This window comes from Aythya ferina (genome assembly GCF_964211825.1).
Source record: "Aythya ferina genome assembly, chromosome: 26".
Lineage (NCBI taxonomy): Eukaryota > Metazoa > Chordata > Aves > Anseriformes > Anatidae > Aythya > Aythya ferina.
Genome location: NC_140324.1, coordinates 4,563,270 through 4,589,704, shown reverse-complemented (window position 1 = coordinate 4,589,704; position 26,435 = coordinate 4,563,270). Strand labels below are relative to the sequence as shown.

At 62.4% G+C, this 26,435-nt stretch overlaps 1 protein-coding gene across 3 annotated transcripts; it reads right to left on the bottom strand.

The window, feature by feature from the left end:
- Positions 1 to 561: 561 nt before the first annotated feature.
- Positions 562 to 26,050, bottom strand: MAST3 (microtubule associated serine/threonine kinase 3). Of its 3 annotated transcripts, none has more exons than XM_084498836.1 (28): positions 25,979 to 26,050; positions 23,538 to 23,569; positions 13,727 to 13,815; positions 13,485 to 13,557; positions 13,316 to 13,336; positions 12,246 to 12,324; positions 11,575 to 11,732; positions 9,920 to 9,995; positions 9,369 to 9,578; positions 9,187 to 9,288; positions 8,493 to 8,625; positions 7,921 to 7,988; positions 7,668 to 7,753; positions 7,195 to 7,403; positions 6,725 to 6,863; positions 6,485 to 6,617; positions 6,219 to 6,384; positions 5,994 to 6,095; positions 5,639 to 5,761; positions 5,261 to 5,370; positions 4,989 to 5,143; positions 4,605 to 4,837; positions 4,273 to 4,473; positions 3,970 to 4,196; positions 3,761 to 3,883; positions 3,312 to 3,448; positions 2,921 to 3,102; positions 562 to 2,797 (listed from the first exon to the last, which is right to left on the bottom strand). In XM_084498836.1, exons 1-28 carry the CDS (start codon positions 26,015 to 26,017, stop codon positions 1,896 to 1,898), a joined length of 4,308 nt encoding a protein of 1,435 aa, XP_084354962.1. In that variant the 5' UTR covers positions 26,018 to 26,050; the 3' UTR covers positions 562 to 1,895. The 3 variants fall into 3 exon arrangements, with proteins under 3 accessions (XP_084354962.1, XP_084354960.1, XP_084354961.1); XM_084498834.1 differs by lacking the exons at positions 23,538 to 23,569; positions 25,979 to 26,050 and adding exons at positions 21,685 to 21,774; positions 22,570 to 22,655; XM_084498835.1 differs by lacking the exons at positions 23,538 to 23,569; positions 25,979 to 26,050 and adding an exon at positions 19,078 to 19,246.
- Positions 26,051 to 26,435: the final 385 nt, after the last annotated feature.

The window sequence follows — 26,435 nt, the reverse complement described above, 5'->3', positions numbered from 1 at the left end:
GCATTGCACTGCGCATTGCACTAGGCACTGCACGGGGACTGCACCAGGCATTGCGCTGGGCATTGCACAGCGGCTGCAACGGTATTGAGCACTGCACCAGGCACTGAACTGGGCACTGCACTGGGCATTGCATGGGGGCTGCACTGGGCATTGAGCATTGCACCAGGCATTGCACCGGGCATTGCAATGAGCATTGGGCACTGCAGCAGGCACTACATGAGCATTACACGGCACTGCAGCAGGCATTCATTTGCACCATGCACTGCAATGGGCTCTGCAACGGGCACTGAATTGCACCAAGCACTGCATGTGCACTGCAGTGGGCATTGCACGGGTGCTTCAACGGGCATTGAGCATTGCACCACGCACTGCAACAGGCACTGCAGTGGGTGTTGTATGGGCACTGCAACAGGGACTGCAACAGGGACTGCAAGGGGGCACTGCAATGGGCGTTAAGCACTGCACCAGGCACTGCACGAGGATCCCCTCCAGAACCCACCCCCTGCCCTCATCCAGCCTCATCCAGCCTCTCTGTTTCACAAGACCCCACGCTGCAGCACGTCCCAAGGAACAATTTTAATACAACATAAAACTTCCCGAAGGTAACAGCAAGACCGGTGCTCGGCACAGCCCAGGAAGACAAGGTCCCATCCGCTTTTACGACATTTTCCATAAAAAAAAAAAACAAAACACCCTTCGCACGCCCCAAGAGATGCGTCGCAAGAAAAAAGGGAGACAGATGGGAGGAAACGCCGAGCCTTGTCCAAAGAGCCTGGCACGAACCACACGCACACGAAATAATCCAGTGAAATACGGAGCCAACGCTTCGGGGTGGGAGATGGCACCGAGGGGCCGGAGCGCGGCGGCGTGGCCCTGTGCATGCAGCAGCAAAGGTTAGAGCATAGAAAAGGTTAGAAACAGGGGGGGGAAAGCACTGGGCTGGCCCTTGGTCCGTCGGGAAGAGAGCTGCGGGAGAAGAAATTTAGAAATTACAGGTAGAGCAGAGCTCGCTTGGGTTGCTTTTTTTTTTTTTGAAGAATTGAAATACTGTGGTTGTGGTTTTTTTTTTGGAAAAATGGAAATATTGGCTTTTCATGAAATGCATCAACCATACCGAGTGAATGCCCAAAGGTACATCATGGCAGAATAGGGAAAACTAAAAAAAAAAAAAAAGACTAAAAACCCTGTTCTTTGCATCAAATTGCTGAATCCCAAGCAATGGTCGGGCCGGGTTTATCCTCCCCAGCCCCGCTCCGCTTGGGAGATGATGGAGCAGGTTGGGAGAGCGGGTTGGGGCTTTCTCAAAAGGAATCATAAAAAAAATAAAACCCTTACATCTGCCACGTGTTTATAAAATGACCCCCACGGCCCTTGGCACGGGTTTTGGGGGGATTTGGGGGATTTTCCTGCAAGAGCAGGAGGGCACCGGGGGGGGTTCATGGAGATGGAGGCGACCCTGAATGCACATCTGCCGAGGGGAGCCCTCGGCTTCATTGCTACTTGGAAAACCTGCCCTGTGACTGCATTTTGGGGGCTTTTCCAGCTGAAAGTGAACAAACGGGGAAATTCTTTCGGTTAGAAAACGTCGTGTCATCGGGACGGGGGCCGGGAAACACACGGGAAAGGCTGGGACAGCTTGGACCCTGCAACGCCTCTGTTTAGCTTATAAAAGTAATAAATTAGTTCCGAGTTTTTGCATCGAGTCCTTTCTATTCACAAAGTTTCGGGCCCTGCTGCCGGGGAAACGCCACCGCCGCGCCGAGAGCCCCCGCGACAGAAATCTTGGGCGTCTCTGCAGTTAGTACAAAAGGCAAAGCTCCGGATCTCGGCGCGGTCTGGAGATAAAAACCTTTCATCCCACGGCGCAGCAGCACGGGACCCAAATCGGGGAGGTTTTAGGGGATGCCCCGTGCCGGTAGCCCCGAGGGGGCCCCGTCCCCACAGGTCCGGTGGTGCCGGTGGCCGTCCCGCCGCGGCAAGGCGATGCCGGCGGTGCTGTCGGTGCTGAAGAGGCGGAGGGGGTAGGAGGCCTGGCATTCCCAGCCGGCCACCCCCGGCTCCTGCTCGTCGCTCTCCGAGCCCTGCACCGCGATCTGCGGCACCCGGCTGGCTTTGGGCTCCGTGGGCCCCGTGCCCGCGCCCTGCCCGGTGTCGTTTTTGGCCCCGTCCTCGCCTCCCGGCTCGTCGAAGCTCACTTCTTGCACGGCTTCTTGCTTCTTGAAGGAGTCGCGGCGCTCGGAGAGGTTCAGGCGCCTCATCACCACCATCTCCTGCTCCGCCGGCCGCGAAACCGCTCCGTAGCCGTGCTCGCCGGGGTACAGCGGGACGGGCGTTTCGCCCTCCCCAAAAACTTCCCCGGCTCCATCCCGCAGAGGCATCTCCAGCCCCAGTTTTCGGCCGCCCCCGGTCTTCTTCTCGGCCAGGTACGTTGCCATCTTCTCCGCCGACTGCACGCGCTTGAGCAGGGGGGAGCGGGGGCACTCGGCGCTGCGCGGCCGAGCCCCTTGCCGCACGATGGTGGGGGGGGACAAAGTCTTGCCTTGGAAGGGGTGGGAGGGTTTGGGGTGAGCGGGGAGCGGGGACGGGGACCTCTGGGGGGACGTCGGGCGCTGGGCGCAGGCCGGGGTGCAGGCGAGGGGCGAGGGGGGGATGCTGCTGGTGGATTTGCGGCGTCCCACCTTGTAGCGCTGCCCGCTCAGCTTGGGAGCCAGCCCGTGCAGGGTGCTGGGGCGCACGTGGCCGGCGGGTGACGTGGGGGTGCTGGAGGAGGGAGAGGTGCTCTGCGGGGACACAGCATCTGCCGCGGGGAGAGAGAGAGAGGGAGAGAAGTCACCAACCGCCGGGGATGCCACCGTCCCGTGTCCCCCTCCCTGGGGGAAAAAAGAGGATCCCAACCCCGCACATGCAGTGGTTCAGGTACCTGGGGGCAGATCCGGAGCGGGGCTGCGGCAGGGCGTCGTGGGACCCGGGGACAGGCTGTGTGTGGGGGACTCCGGGAGGCTCTCGCTGGAGGACAGCGAGTGGTGGAGGCCGGAGGAGAAGCTGCGGCTGGTGTGCAGCACCGTCGACTGCTTGGAGATCTTCTTGAAAAGGGATTTCCTCCTTGGAAGGAAGCGCACGGGGAGGTCGGTCACAAATTGGGGGGGAGAAGGAGGCACCCTTGGGGCCTTGGAGACGCTGCTGCCAGCTCTCTTTAAAGCCTGCAGACCTAAATCTGGTGGGGTTGTGCTCCTCCACCTGGACCTCGTGTTCCAGCTCCGGGACACTGGGACCGAACGGGCCATTTTATCCCCCCCCCGGTTTATTCTCACCTGTCCTGGCTGTCCCTTTTCCTGCTCTTCTTGCTCCTTCGGGCCATCCGTGTCTTGGAGCTGTTTTTCCGGGCAGGGCCAATTTTGATGGAGGTGTTCTCCAGGGCAGTGGTCCGCAGGGCTACTTTATTACCACTCTGCGGGTAGGAAAGGGGTCATTACGGCATGCTGGCCCCAAGCACCAGGTTTTAACCCCAAAGAGCTGTCTGCAAGGCAGCCGCGAGCCCCACATCTCACAAACATCCCCTCTCACCCCCCCCAGAAGCTAAACCCTGCGCTCTGCTGCATTTCACATCCATTTGCTGGGTGGCAGCTCCGTGGCGTCGGTGGCTCCGCTGCAGCACCGTCAGATTTTGGGATTCCCACACTCCCAAGGGTCAGGGATAATTTGCTGCTCGGGCCTGACGCGCTGGTTTGAGCAAGTTGGGCGAGCAGAGCGAGGCACCTACCTTCAGCAGCAGCTCCACGACGTCCCGGTGCACCAAGCCCAGCACCGACTCCCCGTTGACGTGCGTGATGAGGTCTCCAGCTCTCAGCCCCGCTTCCTGCGCAGGGCTCCCTTCTTCCACGCTCTGCAACAAGAGAGCCAGGCTTTTGCTCGGACAAAACCCACACCTGTGGTGTCCCAACGGTGTCACCGGTCCCCGGAGCCACCTACCCAGACCATGTGGTGCACGGCGTAGACGTCGCTGTCCCCCATGTAGACCCGGATGGCTCGCAGCGTGAAGCCGTACTTCTTGCCTGAGCTGTGGATGATGATGGGGGGCCGCAGGCTGGTGATGGCCAGGGAAGAGTCCCGGCTCGGGGACGAGTCTCGGGAAGAGGGGTTGGACGAGAGCGAGTGGGGGGAGATGGGGCTCATGAGGGCACCGCTGCTGAAGTCATCTGCAAGGAGAAGAAGGAGGCTCGTGCCCGGGAAGCCACGCGGTGGCCGCGGCGGCTGCAGAAGCCAACGACGAACCTGACGTGATGATGAGGGACAGGGCCGAGACGGAGGCGGATTTGGGCACCCGGCTGCCGGGAGAAGTTCTCGGTTTCTCCGTCCCGTCCTTCTGGCTGCTCAGCCGGCGGCTGCTGCCTGGCTCCAAGCCCCTGGGAGCTGAATTTTTGGTGCCGGTGCTGTTGCTCCGCAGGCGGATGCGGTTCAGGCTGACGAGATCAGCTGAAAGGGAGGAGGAAGGAGGTGGTAAAATGGCTGAGGATGGGCCCTTTGGACCCTCTACAGGCTTCAGGAGAGCATGGAGAAGCCACCCAACACCATTAGGGACCCTGTCCGCCCCCAAACCCACGCACCAGATAACGCTGAAGTCTTCACCGCCGTGCTGGACCCAGCGTCGGGATCTCCCAGCACAAATTTGGGTCGCTCTGGCTTGGCCGGTGCCACACAAGGGCTTTCATCTTCTGAGGAGAAGGCAAATTTGGGCATGGTGTCCAAGCTGTAGGTGCTGGTCAGGGCGGCGGGGCTGCGGCTGCGCTCGTGCTGGGAGGTGTAGGGCGTGGAGCTGCAGGACGTCCAGGACCGCAGTCTGCAGGGAGGGAGCCAGAGGGCGCAGAGCACCCATAAATGAGTGAGGAAAGGTGGTCCTGGGTCTCTGCAGCACCCCAGGACAGGTCGCACTGACAGCATCCGATGGGAACACCCCGTGCTCGCATCAGAGTCCCCATCCCAGCACTCACCGGGGCTCTGTGCCCGACAGCCGGCTCCTGTCCTCGTCTCCCGAGTGCCGGTCCCAGCGCTCCCCCCTGTCCTCCTTGTCCTCGCTGTGGCTCCGATCAGAGGACGAGAGGCTGAGGTTGGAGTGCGTGGCCAGGTACTCGGAGCTGCTGTACACCTGGGGAACAGGCGAGAGGTTGGGATGGAGTGGTTATGCTGCTGGCGGGGGGGTCCTGCTTGTGGGGTGAGTGCCCAGGCATCATCCCGCTGGGGTTTTAGAGGACGGATCAAGCACCTTGCTAAAGCGATGGGAGCAGGAGGAGAACTGGCCGATCTCCACGGAGGATTCCTCGTCGTTGGTTTCTTCGTCCTCCGAATCCAAGTGGCGGTACCTCTCGGAGCGAGCTGAAAGCAAGAGCACCAGCGGTGAGGGCTGACGGCCTGCCACGAGGGAACAGGAGGCGTCAGGAACCCCGGGAACGTTTTGGGATGAGAAAGCAATGCTTTTGTTAAGGCTGAGCAGTCCAGAAACAGATTTACACCTGTCTTTTGCGACTTAGCTCAGGGTGTAAAATGACAGGGTTCACCCAGGAGATTTTCATCTCCTGCTGCAGCATCGGCCCTGCAGCGGGGCCAAAGGATCGCGGGGGCGAGGGGCTGGAGGTGGCCTCACTGTCGAAGTAGCTGGTGTCATCCTCGGACTCCAGCTGGGGGATGAACTCTGCCTTCTGCCGCAGGAGCCCGTTCCAGTCCAGGTGGAGGAAGAAGGCATGGTGCTTCACCTCGTGCGCACCCCCTGGCAGGCAGAGAAACCCTCGTGAGGAGAGTACATCCCAAAACGTGCCCAGCCCCAACAGCACCATCTCCTCTCCCCCAGGACGGATCTGTGCCTTGCACCATGTCCTTAACACAGCAGGACACGCTTTATCACACAAGCAAGTGGCTTGATACGATTGCTACGGGTGCCTGGTGAAGCCCCAAGTGCTGCTGAGCCTGGAGCTGCCTTGAGCCCATCCTAGCACACGTACCGGTGCCCAAGCGCTCGAGCGGGCACTGCCTCAGCAGCCGGGTGATCAGGTCCTGAGCATCAGCAGGGAGAGCCTCGTCCCCCTCCGGCCACATGATTTCATCTGCAACAAAAGGGGAGGTGAGCACGGAGCCCCTCGGGTGCAGGGAGCAGCGGATGGGGGCGAGGGGCTGGGCAGGATGAGCAAAAGGAGCAGCAAAACGTGCCGGCGGCTGCGGGCACTCACCGCTGATCACCTGCCCGAAGAGCTCCTCGGGGGTGTCCCCGAAGAAGGGGACGCAGCCCACCAGGAACTCGTAGAGGATGATGCCCATGGCCCACCAGTCGACGGGCTTCCCGTAGCCCTGGATGAGGATGACTTCTGGCGCGATGTACTCGGGCGTGCCGCACACCTGTGTTAGAACCAGCTCTGGGTGCTGCTGACACCTCCCCAACAACCTCTGCACCGGGCCCCAAGCCTATTTCGGGTGCCAGTGAGGGCCACCCTTGTACCTGCTTGTCCATGAACTCCCGAGTGTCCTTCTCCATGTGCCCTTCGTAGAGGTTGGTGGTCATGTTCATCAAGCCAATCTTGGACAGGCCGAAGTCCGTCAGCTTGATGTGGCCCATGGAGGTGATGAGCAGGCTGGAAGAGAAGGAACCACCTCGTTGTCTTCCTCTCCTGGCCTGGAGCAGCCCCTCTCCCTCCCAGCCCAGCCCCTGCCCCTTTGTGGGACCAACCCCTGCCCTCACTTGTCGGGTTTGAGGTCGCGGTGCACGATGCCGTAGTTGTGGAGGTACTCCAGCGCCAGGACGGTCTCAGCAAAGTACATCTTCGCCATGTCCACGGGCAGCGGGCCCATGTTCTTCAGCAGCGTGGCACAATCCCCCCCTGCGGGAACAACACGGCTGCTCCTGAGCACTTGGAAAAGACGGAGGGGTCTCCAGGAAGAGTTAGGCAGGCTCCCAGTGAGACCCTCCCGTCCCTCCTCGGAGCTGCAGCTCAGCCCGAGCATGAGGCAGAAATGTTCTCCTAGGTGAGGCAGCCACCACCTACATCAGGGTGGGACTGGGGATGACAGCAGGGCTTCCTTCTGCTCCCCAAAGTGAAGCAAAGCAGGAGCCATCAGGAAGGCATCCTTAATACTCAGACACGTGGCTGTTATCGGGGTCTCTCCACTTGTCCCCTCTCCTTGCTGCACCACCCCGAGCGCCCCGCTCACCTTCCACGTACTCCATCACCATGCAGAGGTGTCGCTTCGTCTCGAAGGAGCAGAACATGCTGACCACAAAGGGGTTCTCGGCGAAGGTGAGGATGTCCCTCTCCACGAAGACCTGCTGGATCTGGTTGCGCAGGATGAGGTTCTGCTTGTTGATCTTCTTCAAGGCGAAACGCTGCCGCGTCTCCCTGTGCCTCACCAGGTACACGGCCCTAGGAGAGAGCGAGCCACCAGACCTCAGAACACGTTCTCCAACCTCTGGCACTGATCCCACGGCACACGGGGCTTGGACAGGCAGGACGAGCAGCAGCTAGGGTCAGAAACATGCAAATTCAGCGCACGTGGGCTTGGAGGTGTCTGCATGTGGAAGCAAGGCTTGGAAACTACGAGCACGCTGCCAGGAGGTCTGTTTGCTGCACGGCAGGGAAGGATGCTCCAAGCGTGCCACCAGCGCCTGCCCAGCCCTCCCAGCTCACCCGTAGGCCCCGTTGCTGATCAGCTTGATGGTCTCGAAGTCACCCTCGCAGGGTTTCCTCCGAGGAGCAGTGACCGAAGGCTGGCTCTGGAAAGAGGCAGAGGGGCTTTAGCGTGCCCGTGGTGCTCCGTGTGCCCCCCCGTGCTGCTGGCAGGCAGGAATTCACACAGAGCTATGGTGTGGAGGGCAGCAGGATGGTGCTGGGGGCACCGGGTGGGACACGCGTGGGGACATGCAGCTGGGACCCTGCTCACCTCGCAGGTGTCGTCGTTCTCTGGCGTGATGGTGTTCCCGCTGTCGAAGTGGTCCAGCTGCACCATTTCTGCAGAAGACAGTGACGGTTTTCACCTTCTTCATGCTCAACCTCACTTTATCCCAAAAGAATCCCCCAGCTATCACCTTCCCTCCAGTCTCAGAGATCCCACACGTGGGGTTAGCAACATGCTTTGTTCAAGCCATTGTCTGGAGAAATTCAGGTCGGGGCATTAGGAGGTTAAACCGGAGGTCAAACATTTACATAATTCTCTTTTTCCCATAGTCATTCCCGTGTTCTTCAAGGATTATGGTTCCCCCCACCCCCCTTTCCCAAAGCCTTGGCTTCCTATGGATTAAGTGTTCTTGAGATTAATCTGCTTTGCTGAACATGTTGGGAGCAATAATGAGAGGCTGGGCTGGCCTGGAGGCTTGGCTGCCGTCCTGGACCTGCAGCCCAGCCGGCTCCAGCCACTGCCTGCACCTCCCGGTGCCTGTCTGCGCTCGCTGCAGGATGACGGGGAGCAAGAGGGGCTCACGGCCCCCTGCAGACCTCACCCCAGCTCTTCCTTACCCTCCAGCGGGTCCTTGACGAGCCCCAGCTGGCTGATGATGTAGCGGGGAATGTCGGTCTTTATTCCCTGGCCGACTTTGGCGTGTCCCTCTGCGGCTTCCAGGAGGTGATAGAACTCCTCGGGGTCAAACTCCTAGACGGGGAAAAACCCAGTGTGGTCAGGGAGTGAGGCTTTGCCAAGTCCGACCTTCCCTCTGAGCTTCACAGTGAGTGGGGCACAGGCTCTGGATGCTTGCTGGAGACAGCTGAGCGCTCTGCTCCTGGCTCTAGCATCATTCCTCCAAGCACAAAGGGATTTTAAAACCCCTGCAGCCCATGGCCTGGCTTGGGAGGAGAAACCTCACAGAGAGCACACCAGCAGCACGCTTCAGAAAACGCTGGAACCACAGCAGGTATGAAAAGCCAGCGTTTCAGAAATTCAGCACGACGCAGCACAACAAAACCTGGCTGAGAAGGTTTGCAAAGAAGTTCCCATCCCCATGCTCTGCTAAGAAAAACCGGCCTCTCCCTTCCACGAAACGGCTCTAACTCTGAGAACGGGCTCAGCTCATCTCGGCAGCCCGGGCTGCGTGTGAGCAGCGATTCCCCCGGGGGACCCAGCAGGGTGGAGAGAAGAAGCTCTTCCTAGCAGGACTCCTCCTCCGTGGAACTGACCGTGGAAGACAAACACCCACGGGGAGCTGCAGCGTCTTACCAGGCACTCCAGGAGGCGCGCAGGACGGGAGATGATTATCAGCAGCTTCCTCACCAGCTGGTCGATGAACTTCACTTCCTCGCTCTCCGAACGCTCCTGAGCCTGCCGGAAAAGGGGACGGAAGCCTGGAGTCACCGACGGCCTCGGGAGACGGCGCCGGGCAGGGAATTGCCCCCACTCACGTCTCTCAGCATCTTCTCGAGCTTCTCCTGCAGCTCCATGAAGTAGCGGGAGGTGATGAGAGCCCCCTGGGACTTGGCCAGGCAGTCGCGGGCCAGCTCGATGATCTGGTGGTGGATGAAGCCCAGGACCCCGTCGGCCAGCGGCAGGGTGCTGCTTGGAGAGAAGTTCCTGATGGTGTCCTGCAGCCGCTCCTCCATCTGGGCCGTGGCCTGCGAGGCAGAAGGGATGGTGACACTTGTGAATGTGTGTCCCCATGCCACCTCCCGGCCTTGTGCTGCCACCTCCCACTGCTCCAACCTCTGGTCCCACCTGGGACCAGCCCGCAAAAGCCCCACCAGGGTCTCTGGAGACGGCTGCCTGCACGTGTGACGACGCAGAGCCGCGTGTCCCTGCCTCCCTGGCTCATTCCCACGTCCCCGGTGTCCCCCAGCACCCCCCACATCTACTCATGCATTTCGTGTTCCAGCACACTGATTTTTCCGGAGGAGCTGTCAGGATGCTGTGGGGCACTGATGCCATCGTCCCCCTTCCCCCCCCAGGCCAGGGTTACCTTGGGGAACCGCTCCTTGTAGACATGGTTCATCATCACCACCTCATTATCAAACGTTCCGCTCGTCCGTCCAGGGCTGCGGGGTGGGAAAGCCGGCTGCGTTACGAGACCGAGGCATTTACAAGTATGCAAATAGCTACTGCCCCCCGGAGAGCTGCTGCAATTTGTCCTCTCCTCGTTGTCCCTGGTGTCACAAGCCGTTAGAGCCCGTCCAAGCGGAGCGCTCAGCCTTGGGCCAGGAGCTCCAGCACCATCAGGATCACCTGCGCTGGTTGGGATGTCCCTGGGGTCCCCATCACCGCACGCCTACAGCCACCAGCAGCTCTCCCCTTCCCCAGTTTCAGCGTTTCCATCCTGAGCAGGGGGTGCCAGCCCCAGGCACGTCCTGGCAGGGCCTGGTCAGGCCCTGGGAGCGCCGACCTCCTGCAGACTCAGCTCTCCAAACCCAAGTCACCAGAAAAGCCACAGGCATTTTGAAGCCGGGCCACCGGAGCTGCGTTAGTCACTTGGCTCCAACCAGCCGGCTGATCCTCGGCTTCCTCTCGTGCCATCGTTTCTGCTTCAGCCCCTGCCGTGATGTCAGTGGCAGAGACAGCAACGACAAAGCTGCTGGAAGGACGCCGAGACTGCAGCCGGGTACCCGCAGCCCTCCCGGATCCCACAGGTTGGTGCTGCAGTTGCCCTTTTTGCAGTTCACAAGCCGCAGCAGAGAAATCCCAACCCATCCCCACCTTCCCCGCAGCAGGCACGGGGACCAGCAGGAGAAAGCTTTCTATTCCCTCACCCGACGTTGCTCCTCGTGCCACCAGCACCAGGGCCGTAATCTCATTATGCAAAGCAAGTGGCAGGAGCAGGCAGCCACTCATTAACCGCTGTGTAATAAATGCCATAACGAACCCCCGACTGGCTCGCTCAGGAGCTGAGCCCCAGCTCAGCACAGAGCCTCTGCTCGTGCTTCGCGGCGCTGATCGCAAAACTGGCGTTTCCTCAGCGGAAGGGTCGCCACCTGCCAAACCTGCCAGCTAATTAATCTGCTTTTAATGAAATTGCAGCCGAAAGCAGCAGCAAGTCGCCTTCCCAGCCCTCTGAGCAATTTGCGGAGCCCCGGGAGAGCCGCACCTCTGCCTGCCCTCCTGCTTAAGAGCAGGCTGGGGAGGTGCGGACGTGCCTGCGGTGCTTGGCTTTTGTTAAAGGAGGCAACGCTTCCAAAGCTGAGCACGCAAACGGGCTGCTTAATCCCCTAACGGCAGCTCAGGCCGCTGGCCCTGCGGCCGTGACATCTGATAAAGTGCCCTCGGAGCAGATGCCACCACTTGGGCTCCTGCTCTGGGGTCCCCAGGTCTGCCAAAACCCCGTGGATCACGCGGCAGGAGGCTGTGAAAGGGCAATTTTGGAACAAATGCTGCTTTCCCCAACCTCAAACCAAGTAATCTCATTTTTAAGTGTCATCCTGACAGCCAAGGGACTGCTGGAAAGCAGAGCCTATCTGCAAAAGCACGGAGTTTTACCACTTCTTTACAAGGGGAAAAAACATATTGGGGCCAACCCCATGGCTAAGCAGGACCAGGATGTCCCAGGAGGAGCTCAGGAGCTGGCAGAAGTGGCCAGAAGCGGGTCCCTGAGCATCGTCACACCAGCACAGGTGGTTTCTGTACCTCAGGCTCCTGGATCGTGGGCGCAGGCAGGGCGAGTGCCGCCCGTCCTCGTCCGTGACGCTCTCCGTGCTGCGGAAATGCTTGGAAAGGAAATGCAGCTCGTCGGGGGTGGGCTGGTACGGCAGCTGGTGCAGCCGCTCCTGGGAGGACGAGGACGACTGCAAGGCAGGACAGACACGGTCAAGAAGGTCAGGAGACGGGTCGGTGCCTGGCAAGCAGCAAACCCGCCGGGAAAATACGCCTCGAGCCTCTTAGTAGACTGGAAAAACTGATGAGCAGCATGTGGCATTGCTCCATGTGCACCTCCTGCACTCACTGTGTGCAACACGGGTGGCAGGAGCTGGCTGGGACTTTGTGCACTGCCTGCACCCACCCCAAAATTCAACCTCTGGCTCCGTCCAGGGCCTGATCCCATCCAGCTGGGGCATCCCCAGCAGCTTTTGTCCTGCTCTTTCTCAGCACGGACGTGTCCCACGTGTATTTCAATGAGATGCAGCAAAGCTTTAACATGCAGGAGGAGCTGCTGCCATTAGCGGGGCTCTGCAGCGTTCCTAAAATTAGGAACACACGACGCAGCTGCTGCACGTGATGCTGCAGGGCTCGGGATTCACCCAAAGCTCCCAAAGCACTTTGCTTCTTCTCGCCTCCTGCCCCACGAGAGCCAACCTTACCGAAACGGTGGAGCTGGGGGTGTTGGTCCCATAGCCAGACGAGGGCAGCGAAGCCAGCGACCACCTTCTGCCATCAGCCCTGCAAGAGCAACGCACGCCTGTCACACGCTGGAGAAAACACGTGAATGCACGCGCAGAAATAACATCAGGATGAGAAGGATGGGAAAGAGGACTGCTGTTGGCTCCTGTGGGAAAGCCCTGAAGCCTCTTGCCAGAACGGGATGAAAATGGGTGAAACAGTGGTGGTTTTGCACAGTTCATGACCCTGGGATGGGTGGGCTATTCCCTCTGTGACGGGGACGCTGCTGGGGTGGGGAACCCGAAGCGATGGCAGCCACAGCCCCACAACAGCCCTGCCCTGCTGAGCCACGCGCTGCACTCGAGCGGCTCCGTTTCCAAAGGGGAAAAAGTAAAAAGTGAGAATCTGATTTTAATTGGAGCGAAATCCTAGCTCCTGGGACTTCGTTCTGGGAGAAATCAGGATTCCTAAGAACCCGTGCAGGGCGCACACGGCCAGCAGAGCCTCGTTATAAACAGGAAGGCAAACGCTCGCACGTAGGCGAATGCTTCCTCTTGGACACGTTTCCAACGGAGCGGGTCAGGATGAGGCCCTTCACCTCCCGGCGCCGTTTCCCATGCGTGCAGGACAGGGCCACGATGCAGGGGCCGAGGACGACGGAGCTGGCGATGCGCTGGCTCCTACGCCACGGGGATGTCCGCAAGGCCCTTTTGGCTTTTTCCTCCAGTACGAGCGTGAAAACTAAACACAAGCCTCCAGGTTTTTTCCATGCGCCAATCCAGGGGTTAACGTCATCCCTCTGCCCCCGTGCGTGAACTCCAGCACGAGGAACAGAGCGGGACAGAATTTGGGGCTGGGGGACAGCGTGATGGGAACGGGGATGTTTCTCTTCCCGCAGCAATCCCTGCAGCCCTTCTGCAGCTGGGGATCTTCCCACTAGGGATGCACGACATGGACAGAAGGAAGGGGAGCAGGAATGTGCCCAGGTGGAGCAGATGCTGACACCAAAGCAGCTCCCCTCCACAAAACCCTTCTCCCAGCCAATACTTGCCTGTCGGTCCGAGGAGCATGGCTGGAAGGCGATGGGAAGCACCGGTCGCAGCAGCAGGGCAAAAAACAAAACCAAAACAAAAATCGGGAGGAATAAAAAAATCATTAAGACCAACAGAACAGCCCCAATTTGTGGATGGTGGTGGTGATTAGGGCAATGAGGCGCTCACCTGCGGGCAAAGGGGAAGTTGACGGAGGTGCTGGTGGAGAAGTTACGTGGGCTGTCCAAGGGGCTGCTCCCGGCTGCAGGGGAAAGGGAGAATTAATCACAGCATTCCCTACACCATCCCTCTGCTCCCTCCTGGAAAAGCCACCAAGCACGCAGGCAGCACCCGCAGGGCCCTCGCTGCTCCCCCCAGGATATCAGGGTGATTTGGGGCGATGCCCAGCCCAGCCTCAGCACTCCCCTTACCCGTCGGCACCGAGAGCGGCGAGAGAGGACGTGAGAGGGTTGGAGAGGGTGTCCCCACCACCAAGCTCTTCCTGTTGCTGCTTCGGCAACTGGGGAAGGAAAAAGAAAAGGGGATTCATTTGGGAAAGCAAAGCACAGGTCGGGCTCAGACACGTGCGGGTCGCTTGCAGGCAGAGCCCTGCAGCCCCAGCTCCAGCTCGCTTGGGTGGCAGCGAGGGGACACGGCTGCTGTCACCGCATCGATCACGGATTTGTGCCCCTGGGAAGATCATGTCCCCAGAGAAATGCTGCTGGAGAAGGGCTGGCAGTGTTAGTTTGGAAGCCAAACCGTCTCAGCAAAGCCCCACTTCTGGTTTTGGCCTGCCGGGAGGGAAGATGCATGCGGGCTGTTGGGCAAGAATAGAAAAAGGGATCTAAAAGGAGGAAGCGACAGAAATGCCAAGTTGCTTCAGGCCACCGCCAGCCCCGCTGCGCAGCGTGGAAAATGCCCCCGGTTCCTACATCCCTCGTGTCCCTTGTGCCCAGGGGGAGGGCAGCCAGGCCCTAAACCCCCAGCCCCATGGAGAAACCCCGCTGCCTTCACCAGGTTGGCAGCATCCCCGTCCCCTCTGCTCTGCCTGTCGGTGCTGCACTCGCAGGGTGCTGTGCTCCTCCAAAGCAGCTCCAGGAGGAAGCCACGTGTGTGACAGTGCAGGACAGAAAGCAGCACCGTGCACGGCTCCACGCTCATGGTTTTATCACCCCGTCCCGGTGCTGCTCGGGGTCTGCACGCCAGCACCCACAAGGAAACAAGAGAAAGAGCACGTCTGCAAGCACGAGGTCTCCGTGTCATCACCGACATTCGCGCCCTCCACACGCACAAGACTTCAGTGCTCCTCGCAGGAATTTCATTTTTGCTTCCTTTTGCTGCGAGCCACGAGCTCAGGGCTTCCCCTGCCAGCGGGGACCTGCTGCTTTGCTGCCCACCCGCCCACGACGCTGCTGCAGCCCGCACACAGCCCACGTGAACCTGCTTTTAAAACCCCCCCCCGGCCCCACTGAAGCTTTCGCCCTGCTGGGAGGGAACATCCCCAGAGCAGAGCAGAGGCTGGGGGCAGCTCGTGCACGCACGACCGAAGCCGTGTGGGTTTTGTGAACGCCAGGCCGAGGACGAATCCCCATGAAAATGTCAGAGAGCCGCGTTCCAACCAAGTAGGTCAGGCTGCGGTTCCTGCAGCCGCACTTCCTCCGGCTGCACGTGCTGCACGGCGCCGCCGAGCTGCCTGGCCGCACTGACAGCACCCGCTAAGGGCCGTGGTTTAACAGCCAGGCACAGGGGCACAGCCCCGGGACAAAAAGATGCTCCCCGGGTCCCAAAGGCACGAGCAGCACGGGCAGCACGAGGTGGTTCCCAGCAGGGAAGGGCTGATTTAACCCAGCATTATCCAGCGTGGTTTTTTTTGCCTCCTCCTCTCAAAAAAAAAAACCAAACAGGGTCCACGTCTCTTTTGCTCAATGTCCAGGGTGCGGGGAGCACCCCAAAGACCCTCCTGGCCCCTCCGTTTGCTTTTGCAGCTCACGCCCAGGACCCAGCTGAAGCTGCAGCACCGCCGGCTGCGCGCACCCTCCTCAGCACCCATGGGTGCAGCAGCAAAACCGCAGCACCCAGCTGTGCCAGGCCGGGCCGGGCGCACGAGGCACCATGAGCCAACGTGCTCCGCTGCCAAGCCAACCCCGGCAGATATTTATCAGGCAGAACTGCAAGATTTGGTGCAGCTCCCCCCTTTCGCCCTGCCAAGGTGCGGATCTGCTCATCCTCCTCTCGCAGGAGGGGACCCTGAGGGGACGAGGGGCGGTGGGGACAGCGCGGTGCCGTTCCCAGCAGCGCCGCAGCCCCGCGCGGGAGGTTTCATTTTGGAAGTGAAAACAAAAATCTTCGGCTAAGCAAGTTCCAGTAATCTTGACACAGGCAGAGGCTGCTGTTTCCTGTTTCCGCGCGCTCCACCCTCGCTGCTGCAACCATCTTGCTCCGCTTTAACCCTGCTCTGCCTGATGCATCAGCTCCGGGCTGCTGCCCATCCTCTGCAGCACGTAAACCTCGGGCTAAAAACCCAAGCTCCCGAAGGCAGGAGCCGGGGCTGAGGTCCAGCCCGTGCTGCCGGCGGTGCCCCCGGTGCTTAATGCACGCTTGGTGCATTTTTACCAAACATGGAGTGGAAAATCGCCGTCAGCACCCCCGGAGCCGCTCGGACGCGGGGACACGCTGCCTGCGCACGGCATCTCCGAGGCTGTCACCATCCAGTGCTTTGTTTTTGTTTTGTTTTGTTTTGTTTTTTTTTAAAAAGGATGCGGGAAGCGTGGGACAGCGGCCGTGACCCCGGAGCCTGGAGAGAAATAATGCCTCACCCGGCCCCGCGCGTGATGTCCCGGCACTCGGGGTGATGCTCACCCCCGGGGACAGAGGCAGAATCGTAAAATGTCCCGAGCTGGAAGGGGAAATGCTGGCCGTGGGCAAGCAACGGGGCCGTGGGCATCCTGCTCCTGTCCTGCGGGATCGAGTGACGTGTTTTGGAGAAGGATCAGAGAGTCGGTGACTAAACCCTTCCAGGGCAGTAGGGCAACGCGTGTCAGATGCCAGCCAGCGCTCGTCACTGCCCGTGGGGTGAACAGGGCCGAGCTGCCCAGAGGGACCCCGCTGTTAGGGCTGGAAAAGCCCAAACCTGGGTGAATAAATAAATAAAACCTGGGTAAATCCCTGATTTATCCTGCCCAGCATTTCTGGCTCCCTTCCCCGTGGGCTTCACGCGGGACAAAGCCCCTGCCGGTGGCACGGGCACTCGGTTCCAGCGCAGCACGAGGCAAGGGTCGGGCTGATAAGGGCACGGGCGCCGTCTCAAAGTACAAACCACCAGCTCAGCTCCCAGGATTAGGAACCCTCCTGGCCTTCACGTGGCCATGGAGAAAAAGTCCTCCAAGTCCCACCAACAAACGCACGGCGCTCGTGTGCCTGCCGACACGGGGAAGTGCCACGGAGCTGCCGGGCCATTTTTGCTGGAAAAATTCCTTTCCAGTGGGATGATTTTGCTCTTAATGTCGAACCAAGTTGCTGCACCCAAAGTTTCCGTGCCAGTGCCCAGGGCGATTTCTTCTCCACGATGTTTGAGACCTCCTGAGATGGAGGCTGCGGTGGGGGATGCTGTGGATAGGGTTGCAGTGGTGAAACGCCCCGTGCTGCCCGGCACAGGCTGTGCACAGCCGTCCAGCACCTCCTCAGCACCACCACGAGATCCAAACCTCCCGCCTCGTGCCTCCCTGCAGAGCCTGGCCCCGTCGGGTGCTTTCCTGATCCCCTCCCCGAGCACCAGGCCTCCTCCCCAAACCCTCGCCGGGCACGGTGGCGCAGCGGGCCGGGTCCGTGCTTCTTTTTTTCCTTGTGCTGAGAGAAAACAGCTCAAAAAGAAAGGAGATGGGGACAAATCTCTGCAGGACTCCCTGCTCCCTAAGGAAACGGCGCTGCCACGTTGAGCCGAGCGCCGTGTGAGCAGCAACGCAGGAGCCGAGCGGCTCCGCACCGTGCCGGCTGTTTCAGCTCCCCACCACGAGAAATTCGGATCCCTCAGACCCTACGGGGCTCTAAACCGCCCCAAACAACACCACGCGTGTCCTGCATGCTGTGAAATAGCCCAGACCCCGCTCTTGCTGCGGGTTTTAGGAGGAACAATGAAGGAAGAGCAAACCCCGTGCACCTTCGAAGCACCATCTCGGATGCGCCCTGCAATTACGCCTCCCCACCAGGCTCCCCCCACGGGGACGGTGCTCGGGCTGCACCCACGTGTAGGGACGGCCGGGACGCCACCCTCACCACCCCTCGTCCCCCGACGGACCCCAACCCGTGCACGAGGCAGCTCCCGGCTGCGATTCCCCCTGCCAGGAGCGACGCAGGCGCCGTCAGCCCCGCGCCGAGCGGCTTCGTTCGCTAAGCAACCAGCGGCGCTTTGTTCGTGCCAGTCCTACGAGCAACAGCACGGGGGGGGGGGGGGGGACCTCGCCCCCAACCCAACGCCCCCCCCTCTTCGGCCCCCGCACCCGATTAGCACCGGTTTTATATCAAACTGCGGGGTTCTTGCGGGGTTCTCGCCTGGTTCAGTCCCGTACCCCAAATCTGTAATCTGGGGGTCCCCGGCATCGGGCGTCGCACACGTCGCACCTCGGTGGGGGGACATCATCGCCTCCCCCCGTTGCCAGACCCTAAATGCCACCCCCTCTATGGCACAGGGTTCCCAACCAATGCACCCCCCTCTGATGCACCCCCCAAAAAACCTTACCCCGCTGGCAGGCACCCCCGCCGTGCAGCTCTCCCAAATAATGCACCCCCAAAGGGTGCCCCTAGGGGACAGCCCCCCCACACACCACGCGCCCCCAGGTGCGACCCCTGCTGCAACCCCCCCCCCCAAATCGTGCACCCCAAGATTACAGCCCCAGTGCAACCCCCCCCCAAACCACGCACCAATTCACCCCCCAAAAACCTTGCACCCCCAATGCACCCCCCCAAACCATGCACCCTCCAAACAATGCAACCCCAGATTACACCCCCAGAGCCCCCCCCAAACCACGCACCCCCAATACAGACCCCCCCCAAACCACACGTCTCCAACGTACCCCCCCAAACCATGCACCCCCAGAGGTCCCCCTCAAACCAAGCGCCCCCAAAAACACCCCCCCAAACCACACCCCCCCAATACAACCCCCCCCAAATCACCCATCTCCAATACAGCCCCCCAAAAACCCTGCACCCCCAACCCCCCCCAAAACCAAGCACCCCCATATCACACCGCCAGAGTCCCCCCCAAACCATGCAACCCCCCAAACCACACGTCCCCAGAGCCCCCCCCCCAAACCACACATCTCCAATACGGCCCCCCCAAACCATGCACCCCCAGATCGCACTCCCAGAGCCCCCCCAACCAGACTCCCCCAGATTACACCCCTAGAGCCCCCCCAAACCAAGCACCCCCACATTACACCCCCAGAGCCCCCCCCCAAACCCAACCCACGCACCCCCAGAGCCCCCCCCAAACCAAGCACCCCCCTATTACACCCCCAGAGCCCCCCAAAAAACACACACCCCTAGAGTCCCCCCCCAAACCACACACCCCCAGATTACACCCCCAGACCCCCCCCAAACCACGCAACCCCCCAAACCCACGTGCCCCCAAAGGCCCCCCCAAACCAAGCACCCCCCCATTACACCCCCAGAGCCCCCCCAAAAAACCCACACCCCCCCAGAGCCCCCCCCCCAAAACCGAGCACCCCCAAACCTCCCCCCCAACCCCCCGATCCCCCCCCCCCCGCCCCGCGCTCAGGCCCCGCACCTCTTGGAGCGCTGCAGCAGGGCCCCGGCCGCCCGCTGCCCCCGGTAACCGGCGGGAGCGGCCCCCCAGCAGCTGGGGTCCGACATCGCGGCCCGGAGGGGCCGGAACGGGGCCGAACGGGGCCAAACGGGGCCGAACGGGGCCGAACGGGGCCGGGCCCGGCGCCAGCACCGGGGCCGGGCCTGGGCCTCCCGCCGCCGCCTCCCCGCCGCGCCCGGCCCCTCCCGCCCGGCGGCACCGGGGTTGCCATGGAGACGGCCCCCCCCCCCCCGCCGCCATTACCGGCACCCAACGGGGGGGTGCGGTTGCCGTGGAAACGGGAGGAGCCCCCCCAAAAAATTGGGGGGGATTGGGGATAACGGGGGAGTGAGGGAGGCCCCCCCCCCGCAGGGAGATGGGGTGCTGGTAGCTAGGGGGGGGCAGGTTGCACCCCAAAATGGGGTCGGGGGTGCTATAGAGATAGGACATCACCCCAAAATGGGGTTGGGGTTACTATAGAGACAGGACATTACCCCAAAATGGGGTCAGGGTCAGTGTAGAGGTGGGGCTGTACCCCAAATGGGGTCGTGGGTTACTATAGAGACAGGACATCACCCCAAAATGGTGTTGGGGTTACGATGGAGATGGGGCTGCACCCCAAAATGGGGTCGGGGTTCCACAGAGGTGGGGCAGCACCCTAAAATTGGGTCAGTGTTGGTGTAGAGGTGGGGCTGCACCCCAAAATGGGGTCATGGGTTACTAGGGAGCTGGCTCTGCACCCCAAAATGGGGTCAGGGTTGGTGTAGAGGTGGGGCTGCACCACAAAATGGGGTTGGGGGTACCAAGCAGGTGGGACAGCAACCTAAAATGGGGTTGTGGGTTACTATAGAGACAGGACATCACCCCAAAATGGGGTTGGGGTTACGATGGAGATGGGGCTGCACCCCAAAATGGGGTCGGGGTTCCACAGAGGTGGGGCAGCACCCTAAAATTGGGTCAGTGTTGGTGTAGAGGTGGGGCTGCACCCCAAAATGGGGCCGTGGGTTACTATAGAGACAGGACATCACCCCAAAATGGGGTCAGGGTTACTAGGGAGATGGGGCTGTACCCCAAAATGGGGTTGGGGTTGGTGTAGAGGTGGGGCTGTGCCCCAAAATGGGGTTGTGGGTTACTAGGGAGATGGGCCTGCACCCCAAAATGGGGTTGGGGTTACCATCGATGTGGGGCAGTTCCCCAAAGTGGGGTCAGGGTTACCATGGAGATGGGGTAGCACCCTAAAATGGGGTCAGGGTTACTATAGAGACAGGACATCACCCCAAAATGGGGTCGGGGTTGGTGCAGAGGTGGGTGTGCACCCCAAAATGGGGTCAGGGTTACCATGGAGGTGGGACATCACCCTAAAATGGGGTTCGGTTATTATAGAGACAGGACATCACCCCAAAATGGAGGCTTGGGGTTAGCATAGAAAAGGGGCATCACCCCCAAAATGAGTCAGGGTTACTATAGAGACAGGGAATCACCCCAAATGGGGTCAGGGTTACCATGGAGATGGGGCAGCACCCCAAAATGGGGTCAGGGTTATTATAGAGACAGGGAATCACCCCAAAATGGGGTCAGGGTTACTATAGAGACAGGATATCACCCCAAAATGGGGTCAGGGTTACCATGGCAATGCAACCACCGCTGCTCATGCATGACCCCCCCCCAAACCGGGGCTGGAGGCCCCAAAACCTGCCCCCGGCTCCCCACCACGGACACCCCCGGGGGGCTCCCCTTAGTGCCTCCCCCTGCACCGGGTGCTTCACCCCATGGGGCCGCAAGGCCGGGGGTTCCCATATGGCATCCCTCCCCCCTCCCCCAAACTTCCTCCCGTGCTGAGCCGGGGACACCCCGCACAGAGACCCAGTGACACAAATCCCGGTGCCCGGCCTCATTTTTTCGGCTCCCTGAGTGGGTCAGGTGCTGGCACGTCACAAGCTCAAACCCCACACGGGACAGCATCACCAAACCGGGCTGAAAATCCCCCAAATCCCCACCCTGATGGGGCCAGGATGTCACCAGAGGGATGTCCTTGTCCCCGGACTGTCCCCCACTGCCCGCATCCCAAAAAAACAGCCTGGCCCCAGCACCCACCCTCCCCGCAGCCTCCCCTCTTGCACCCCGGCCCCGAACGTCCCCATAACCCCGAGCACCCCACAAGAAGGTGACACGGCTGGTAAAGAGGGCACCGGGGGTTTCCCACGTGGGAGGAAGGCACCGTCCCCACTGCCAGCAGGGACATCCCCCTGGTCCCATTTTGAGGTGATCCCCCCAAAAAACGAGGATGCTCAGGGGCCGAGCTGAAGCCACCTCAGTGGTGATCCCATAGGGGGTCCCCAAAATGGACCGAGGCTGCTCGGAGGCCAACCTGAAGCCCCCACAATGGCGATCCCATGGGGTACCCCAAAACGGAGCCACCCACAGCAGACACCAGCTCACTTTTTGGGGTGACAGACCCCATCCCTCCTCCTCCTTTCCACCCACCCTGGGGTGTCCCTGGTGGGGGGAACCCACCTCATCGCCCCGTCCCCTTTCTGTGCAGGGTCCCTCTTGGTGTGGGGTGGGGTTTGGGATTTGGGGGGGCCTTACCTCCAGGGGTGCAGGGTTAGTAACGGGCTGCAGGGGCTGCAGGGGCTGCAGGGGCTCAGTAGGGTCGGGCTCTGGCTGCTCGGGGACAGGCTGCAAGGCAAGGGCATAAACGGGACCCGGTGCCTCGGGGACCCCCCCCGGGGGTGACACCGGGAGGGGGAAAAGGGCTGGGGACAGAGGGATGAGGGATGGGGACGGGAGAGGGGAGAGCTGCAGGGGGGCAGCGGGGATATGGGGGGCCAGGGATGGTTTGGGGGGGGCAGAGAGGGGAATGGGGGCTGGGGGGGGGAGATGGGGTCCTCACTGGGTAGTGGGGGTGTGGGGTGTGGGGTGGAGGGGATGTGGGGGTCAGGGGTGAGGGGATGATTGGGATTAGGGGATGCTTGGGATGAGGGGATGATCGGAATATGGGGATATTTGGGATTAGGGGATGCTCAGGATGTGGGGATATCCCATTTGGGATGAGGGGATGCTCAGGATTAGGGGATGTGGGGATGAGGGGATATTTGGGATGAGGGGATGCTCGGGATTAGGGGATGTGGGGATGAGGGGATATTTGGGATGAGGGGATGCTCGGGATTAGGGGATGTAGGGATGTGGGGGTGAGGGGATGCTCGGGATGAGGAGATGATCAGGATTAGGGGATGTTTGGGATTAGGGGATGCTCAGGATGTGGGGATATCCCATTTGGGATGAGGGGATGCTCAGGATTAGGGGATGTGGAGGTGAGAGGATGCTCAGGATTAGGGGATGATTGGGATGAGGGGACATTTAGGATGAAGGGATGCTCGGGATTAGGGGATGCAGGGATGCGGGCATGCTCGGGATGCCGCCGCCGCCGGCATCCCAAACCCGGTACCGGTGCCACCGGCAGCCCCGACTCACTCCAAGGTCAGCGAGGGGATCTTCAGCCGGTCCCGCCGTGACTTCATGCCTCCCCCCTCCGCTCCTCACCGCTCCGCTCCCCGCGCCGCCGCCGCCGCCGCCGCCGCCGCACCGGCAGCCCCCGCGCTGGGCGGCTCCCGCGGGCGGGCGGCGGCGGCGGCCCCAACCGGGAGCCGGGCTCGGCCCGCCGGGTCCGGGCCCGCCCCTGCGGCACGGTTCGGCTCGGAACGGGTTGGTTGGCTCGGCTCGGAGCGGCTCGGAACGGTACGGGAAGGTACGGCACGGTACAGCCCGGTACGGCTCGGTACAGCCCGGTACGGCTCGGTACAGCCCGGTACGGCTCGGTTCAGCCCGGTTCAGCCCGGTATGGCTCGGTACGGCTCGGTACGGCACGGCTCGGCAGCCCCCCAGCTCCCAGCACACCCCTCCCAGCCCAGTCCAGAGGCTGCTCCGTTCTGGGATGTGCCCCGGCGCCGCCGATGCCCGCACATCACGGCCCCAGTACGGCCCCAGTACGGCCCCAGTGCCCTCCCCAGCGCACCATTGGCACGGCCCCTGCACGCCCCGTATCCCCCAGTAGAGCCGGCACAGCACCAGTACACCCCTCTGCTCCTTTCACAAGACCCCAAAGTGCCCTAAAACGCCCCAAAACAGCCCCAACAAACCCCAACGCAGCCTCACGACCGCCTCCTGCCGCACACCAGTACACCCCAGTGCACCCCAGTACAGCTCAAAACACCCCAGCGCACCCCAACATGGCACAGTCCATCCCAGTATGCTCCAGTCCACCCCAGTAAACACACACATTTTGGGACCCTCCAGTATCGGGAACACGGTGATGCCACCCTAGGTTTGGGCACCCCGCGGTGGCATCCAACGCCCGTCCCCACTGACCCGGGGGGCCGGTGACGTGTCCCCAAGCCCGTCCCCCCCCAGTGACACCCCTGTCCCCTGCCCGCTGGACTTACGCTCTCCCTCGGCGCGGCAGGCTCAGCTCCTTCTGCAACGAGAGAAGCAAAGAGCGGGGTCAGGGTGGCCACAGGGACCCGGGGGGGGTGAGCGCGGGGGGACAGCTCCTTCCCAAATCCCCGGGGCTGGTGGCACCGTGGCCAAATCTGGGGACACGGGCACGAGGACAGCAGAGCAGGAGCAGCGCCGAGCCACCAGGCTGCAGCGTGACCCCGGGGGGTGGCCATGCCCCGTCCCCATCCCCGTCCCCCGCTCCCCAGGCATGGGGAGCAGCCGGTGCCCCCCCCATGTTTATTTTTCCAGCCACCAGGAATATTTCTCGCACGAGCTGTTTGCCTGCGGCTGCTGCAACGGGGGCGAAGGGCAGCGGTGCAGCAGGAGCACTGCCTGCTCTGTCCCCCTGGCATTTTGGGGTCCGTCGGGGACCCCCCAGCACCCCCCACTTTGGCACGGCGTGAGCGTGCCAGCACACACAGCCCTGCTCCAGGCTAATGCCCACCGCTGGCCTCATCCTGCACCCACCGGCCCCCTGCCCCTAAGCGGCTTAAACACATTCCCAACGTGGCAGCACCCACGGGTGGGGGCTGAGCGCGCGCCGCTGCGGGGGCGAGCCGTGTCCCCCACGCAGCCGGGGTGCCCGCGCGCCCGTCCCGCTGCCCACGGCCCCCGTGGAAATCCCGGGGCTGGGGCGTGCGGTGATGCAGCAGCATCGCCCTGGCAACGGGTGATATCACGGCCCCGTGCGTGGGGACGCGGGATTTGGGGCCCACGGGTGCTGGTGGGGGACGTGGGTGCCCTTCCCGGGGGGGTGTGGGTGCCAGCAGCACTGGGTGACCCCAGACTCGGGCTGGGAAAGGGGTTGTGGGGTCCCCATGTGGAGCAGGAGCCCCCCAGCACCCTGCTGTCCCCCCCCACCCAGGCCCATGCTGCCACCAGAGCAGAAGTAGGGTCACCCTCGGGGTTTATTGCAGGCAGGACAGCAGGACAAAGGACAGACCCCCCCTCCCAGGTCCCCAGAATTAACCCCCACCCACGGCACACCCTCCCCACCCTATTTGCAGCTGTGTGGGTGCAGAGCGGGCCCACAGCACCCAGCACCCATCGCTGCTGGGGGCTCTCCAGCCCCGCTACACCCCGGGGACAGCCATAGCACCCTGCAAAGGCCCCAGGGACCCTTGTGGGGTGGCACCACGGGGCCAGCACCATCAAGGTGCCCAGAGAACCAAACCCACAGGGTGCTGCCCCCATCCACAGGTCCGGGTGGGGGCCAGGATTAAGCTGCTCCCTGCAAGGACAGCATCAGGGACGGCACCGGGGGGGGGGGCACTTTGCTGCCCAGCATTTTGGGGTGACCCTTCCCACCCCTCCTGCTCCCCCCAGGGACCGCAGGAGCACCCAAGCGCGATGCCCGTGCCGAGAGCCCGGAGCCCCGTGGTGGTGCTGTGGGGGCCGCAGCCCCCACGCACGGTTTTTGCCCGGTGCTGCTGAGCGTGCAGCGGAGCACGGGCGCCCCGGGGAGCTGCCAGCTCGAATGAAGGCAGCGCCGTGCCATCCTCCAGCCGCCCCGACAGCTCGGCCTGGGCCCGCGGGGCGGCCGCAGCTCCTTTTTGCAGATGGGGACGGAGGCGTGAGGTCACCCGGAAAATCGGTGCTGAGCCCCCGGGTTCAACGCTCAGCCCCCCGCCCCGGTCCCTGCTGTGGTTGTCTCCCCTCTGAGAACAGCAGCGGGTGCCCAGGGTCCCTGTGGGAGGGGGCGCAGGGATGGGCAGGGAGAGGGGAGGCCCCTTGGGGTGCTCAGTGGGAGCCCCCAGTGCAGCCCCCTGGGGATACGGCCCCGTGCTGGGCTCCGGTGCCATCGGGCACGCTGCTCACCTGCAGCACCCACTTCTTGCACACTCACAGCACCCACTTGCACAGGCACAGCACCCGCTTCTTGCACACCCAGCACCCACCTCTCACCCGCAGCACCCACCCCGTGCCCACACAGCACCCACTTCTTGCACACGCACGGCACCCACTTGCACACACCCAGCACCCACCTCTCACCCACAGCACCCACCTCTCGCACACCCAGCACCCACCCCGTGCCCACACGGCACCCACTTCTTGCACACCCAGCACCCACCTTTCACCCACCCAGCACCCACCCCGTGCCCACCCAGCACCCACCTCCTGCACACGCACACACCCAGCACCCCCCTCTCACCCTCAGCACCCCCTTCCCCTCCCGCCCACGCCCCCAGCACCCACCTCTCGCCCACAGCACCCACCCCTCGCACCCACACGGAGCCCGCAGCACCCACCCGGAGCCCCCAGCACCCCCCATCAGCACCCACCCCGGCACCCCCTCCACCCTCGCAGCACCCCCGCAGCCCCTCGCCGCCCCCCGCCACCTCCCCGCTCCCGGTGCCCGGTGCCCGGTGCCCTCCCCGCCGCTCACCTGGAGGCCCCGGCGCCGCAGGATGCTGGGCTCGTCCATGCCCGCCGCCGCCTCCCGTTGCGCCCGCTCCGCCCGGTGCGCCCGGGCCGCCGCCTCCCGGTGCGCCCGGTGCGCCGCCCAGCGGCACGGGGCTGGCACGGCACGGCACGGCACGGCACGGGGGTGGCACAGCCCTCCTGGCTCGGTACAGCCCGGCACGGCTTGGCACGGGGTGATCTGGCTCAGCCCGGCACTGCGCGGCGCGGTGTGACCCAGCCTGGCACGGCACGGTTTGGTATGGCACAGCCTGGCAGGGCTGTGGCACGGCTTGGCTGAGTTTGGCACGGCACGGGGTGGTGCTGTTGTGTGTGTTGTGACATGGCACGGCACGGCACGGCATGGTATGGCACAGCCTGCCGTGGCTTGGCACGGTATGGCACAGCCTGGCACGGCGTGGCACGGCATGGCACAGCAAAGA